The sequence below is a fragment of the Sinocyclocheilus anshuiensis genome, unplaced genomic scaffold (assembly GCF_001515605.1).
Source record: "Sinocyclocheilus anshuiensis isolate Anshui unplaced genomic scaffold, SAMN03320099.WGS_v1.1 scaffold1824, whole genome shotgun sequence".
Taxonomy (NCBI): Eukaryota; Metazoa; Chordata; class Actinopteri; order Cypriniformes; family Cyprinidae; genus Sinocyclocheilus; species Sinocyclocheilus anshuiensis.
The window spans coordinates 21,299-25,591 of record NW_015555811.1 but is presented as its reverse complement, the minus strand read 5'-3'; the positions used below and the strand labels follow the sequence as shown (position 1 = coordinate 25,591).

The following is a 4,293-nucleotide window of genomic DNA, read 5'->3' as shown; positions in this document are numbered from 1 at the left end:
TATATATATATATTTTATATTTGTATTTGCATTTTGAATGCAATTTGGCAATTAAATACATTAAAATGGGTTTAGTTTTCACGGTTATTAATGTATGCAATTTCAGCAATAAAAATGTTAATTTTTCTAAAAAGAAAACAAATTAGTTGTTTATTTTAAGAGATCCATCTTATTATCTCTTGTATATTTAGTATTGCTCTTTAATAAATAAAAATTACTTCTTATCCGATTAATCGATGGAATAATCTGTAGAATACTCAATTACTAAAATAATCGCTAGCTACAGCCCTAATAGCAGTGCTTCTCAACTTGTTTGGCCATGGGACCCACATTTTCCCATAGTGATCAAGCCATGACCCACTTTATGATATATAATTTGTTGAAAAAAATATCATCCCTTCATGCAAATCCTTCGCAGCTAACACACGAAGTACCAGTTATGTGATTTATTGGTACTTTACTTTTATTTCACATGTTGCATGCTCGTGGTTTCTTTTGCGCTTTAGTGAAATGATATACAGTGTGCACTGCCGCATTTGCACGTGCAATTGAAGAGTGTGCTACAAGCACAGTATAACATCTTGACAGGACAGGATAGTTCATTTTTCTGAGGTGAGAGACTTTTTATTTCATAACAATAACAAGTTACAAAAATAACAATAGAATGAGATTGACATTAAGCCTGACAAGATCTCATCTGACCGCAGATACTGAAAAAAAAGTGTCAACAGCTTTCACGCACATCTTTCAAAATAAGTCTTGCATCAAGAAAAACATTTATAATTATGTTTTTTGTTGTTGATGTAGTTTCTTTGACTGTACACTCCTTGACCCACCAGTTGAGAAACACTGGTGTATAGGATTCTAGCATTCCCGTTGTTGGCTTTGATGCTCTAATGCAGGGCTGTCCAAACTCGGTCCTGGAGGGCCGGTGTCCTGCAGAGTTTAGCTCCAACCCTAATTAAACACACCTGAACCAGCTAATCAAGCTCTTACTAGGCATAGAAACTTCTAGTCAGGTGTGTTGAGGCAAGTTGGAGCTAAACTCTGCAGGACACCGGCCCTCCAGGACCGAGTTTGGACAGCCCTGCTCTAATGCTTTCATGCTGGTTTTGATGTCTTGCTTTGTGCCATTAAACTGGGTGTTAGAGCCATAAAGAACATTAAGAAATTAGTAATATTTTTCTATTATTATTATATTCTTTATATTAAGAGTGATTGTTATTTGATATACAGTTTGCATATTTTGTGATCTTTATATTGCATACATGACTTTTCATAGGTCAATTTCGATTTTATAAGTAATATGCATGTGAATGTTGATATTTTGAACCGTAAGAAGGAAGGGGCTTGGTGTTAGTCTTTTGACCGTTCTTTGAAACCATATTTAATTTGAAGCTTGAAGAAGTGTAAATAGTTCTTAAGTTCGATTTTTGTTATATCCTGACAAATGAAAAGTAAACTGTAAACTGAAAGTTTATGGTTTTACTCGTCAAAACCTTTGTGCTGGTTCCCTATGGAGATGATGGAGAACGGAAAGGAAAGTAGATCGCCATTACACTAGGGTTAACTTGTATTTGTATTTTTTCCCTTTAGAGCTGAAGACACTGAAAGAGGAGAGTCGAGAACTGAATGAAATGGAAGAGAAAAATCTGTACATGAAACATGATTTCATTATTGGAGAAAAATCTACACAGACAGAAAAGACTTCATCACAAAAAAGAGCTCTGAATACAGAATCTAACAAATGTTTTACCTGCCGTCAGTGTGGAAAGACTTTCACTCAAAAACCAAACCTCAATGTCCACATGAGAACTCACACTGGAGAGAAACCTTTCACCTGCCAACAATGTGGGAAAAGTTTCACTCAAAAAGGAAACCTTAAAGTCCACATGAATATTCACACCGGAGAGAATTCTTTCACCTGCCAACAATGTGGGAAAAGTTTCACTCAAAACGGAGCCCTTAAAAGGCACATGAGAGTTCACACCGGAGAGAAGCCTTACACCTGTCAACAGTGTGGAAAGAGCTTCACAACTGAACTAAACCTTAGGTATCACATGAACATACACACTGGAGAGAAGCCATTCTCGTGTGATCAGTGTGGAAAGAAATTCAAACGTAAAGTAACCCTTACTTGCCATATGGGAATTCACTCAAAAGAGGACAGTTTTAAATGTCATGACTGTGGAAAGAGTTTCAGTCATAAAGTAAACCTCAAGAATCACATGAGACTTCACGCTGGAGAGAAGCCTTACATGTGTGTTCAGTGCGGAATGAAGTTCACATATAAAGCAGCCCTTAATGCCCACTTGACAACTCACACTGGAGAGAGTCCTTATACCTGCAAACTGTGTGGGAAGAGCTTCACACGAGAACTAAACCTCAAGTATCACATGAATATTCACACTGGAGAGAAGCCATTCACATGTGATCAGTGTGGAAAGAGTTTCAGACGTAAAGTAACTCTTAGTCAGCACATGAGGATTCACTCAAGAGAGAACTGTTTCATATGTGATCAGTGTGGAAAAAGTTACACAAGCATGAAACGCCTAAACAGGCATGTAGTAAGTCACTCTGCAGAGAAAGTTTTCAAATGCCAACAGTGTGGAAAAAGTTTCAGTCATAAAATAAGCCTTAAGGCTCACATGAGACTTCACACTGGAGAGAAACCTTACACGTGCCCTCAGTGTGGAAAGCGTTTCACTTATAAACCATCCCTTGATTACCACATGAGAGATCACACTGGTGAAAGGCCTTATATATGCAAACAGTGTGGAAAGAGCTTCTCACAAAAAGGAAATCTGAAGACTCACATGATAATTCACACTGGAGAGAAGCCTTTTAAATGCCAGGACTGTGGAAGGTGTTTTAATCGTAAAGTAAGCCTTAAGACTCACATGAGAATTCACACTGGAGAGAAGCCTTACAGATGCCTCCAATGTAAAAAGTGTTTCACATATCAAGGAGCCCTGAAACGTCACTTGCGAGCGCATTCTGGAAAGAAACCGCAGTGTTCAGAGTGTGACAAAAGTTTTACGAAAAGTAGCAATTTCAAAAATCACCAGGGCATTCACTTTGGAGGAAGGCGATTTAATTGTGATCATTGTAATAAAAAACGTCTTTTGCCATCACACTTACAGATACACCTGAAAAGTCACACAGATGTGAGACGCTATTTGTGTTCCTTGTGTGGTAAGAGGTTTAAATGGCTCAGCAGTTTCAAATGGCACCAGAAAATACGGACCTGCGTGAAATTAAGGCTCCGTTCACACCGCAGCTGAATGTGGGCCAAATCTGATGACCATTTCCATTCTTTTCCTCTTTGTACTTTCTATTTAGACCTTATTTTCTTTTGTCATGTACACATGAACTCCTCTGATGAGCTCTACATGATCATCTCAATTTGTAATATTGAGCAGTTGCCATAGATGCCCTCTAATTTCGCTTGTATGGAGGTGTCGTTCCATTTCATGTATTGATACCTTGGGATCAAAATATTAGTAATATTAAACTTCTGTCTTGCTGTGAAATGTGTTACGGAAAGATTGTAAAAAAAAAAAAAAAAGGGACAATCTGAATGAAATAAACATCAAACTGCATTATTTGATTGATCTTTAGTAAGAAAATGCACAGTCTGGACTTTAAAGGGGATATTGGATGCCCATTTTCCACAAGTTGGTATGATTCTTTAGGATCTTCATGAAATGTCTGTAACACACTTTGGTTGAAATTCCTCAATGGTCGTGTAAAACAACACCTTTTTTACCTTGTCAAAAACAGCAACCTGTTTAAGTCTCTTTAAAGGGTCATGAAACAGCGTAAGGGGAGACAGACAACACAGACAGTTTCATTTTGCTCCCATCGAGTTAAAACACAAATAAATGCACAGCCATTTGCAGTCTGCATCGAAAACATATATATGAACGTGCTGTTGCACCTCTGAGAACTTTTAAGGCTTATTCTGTGGCGTTTATATAAGCCTTTTGACGGGTTGTGTCACAGTAAAAACGGTTATGCTCACCAAGTGAATGAATCGCGTTTGTGCCGAACTCTTATTACAAAGCAAAAACAAACAGTCTTCTTCAATCCATGAACATTTCTCTCAGTTAATGTATGCAGTCTCACAGTCTGAAGTGTCTGTCATAGCAAATCAACACATGCTGTTGTGAATAATTAATCGAAGCGTCTTCTCATAGGATAAGAACACGCTGTCTCATGAATAATTTAATAGACACCAACGTGTCATCGATGTACTAAAATGCTGCGTTCAAGTCCTCCTGGGACGTTCGT

General features: G+C 37.8%; 1 protein-coding gene across 1 annotated transcript in view; it reads left to right on the top strand.

The window, feature by feature from the left end:
• Nucleotides 1–3,568, top strand: part of LOC107675142 (gastrula zinc finger protein XlCGF57.1-like) — a 14,508-nt gene extending 10,940 nt beyond the window's left edge. Inside the window, exon 2 of the mRNA XM_016469384.1 lies at nucleotides 1,597–3,568. Coding sequence (XP_016324870.1) covers nucleotides 1,597–3,284 — 1,688 coding nt within the window. The 3' untranslated portion in view covers nucleotides 3,285–3,568. The remainder of the gene's footprint in view (nucleotides 1–1,596) is intronic.
• Nucleotides 3,569–4,293: the final 725 nt, after the last annotated feature.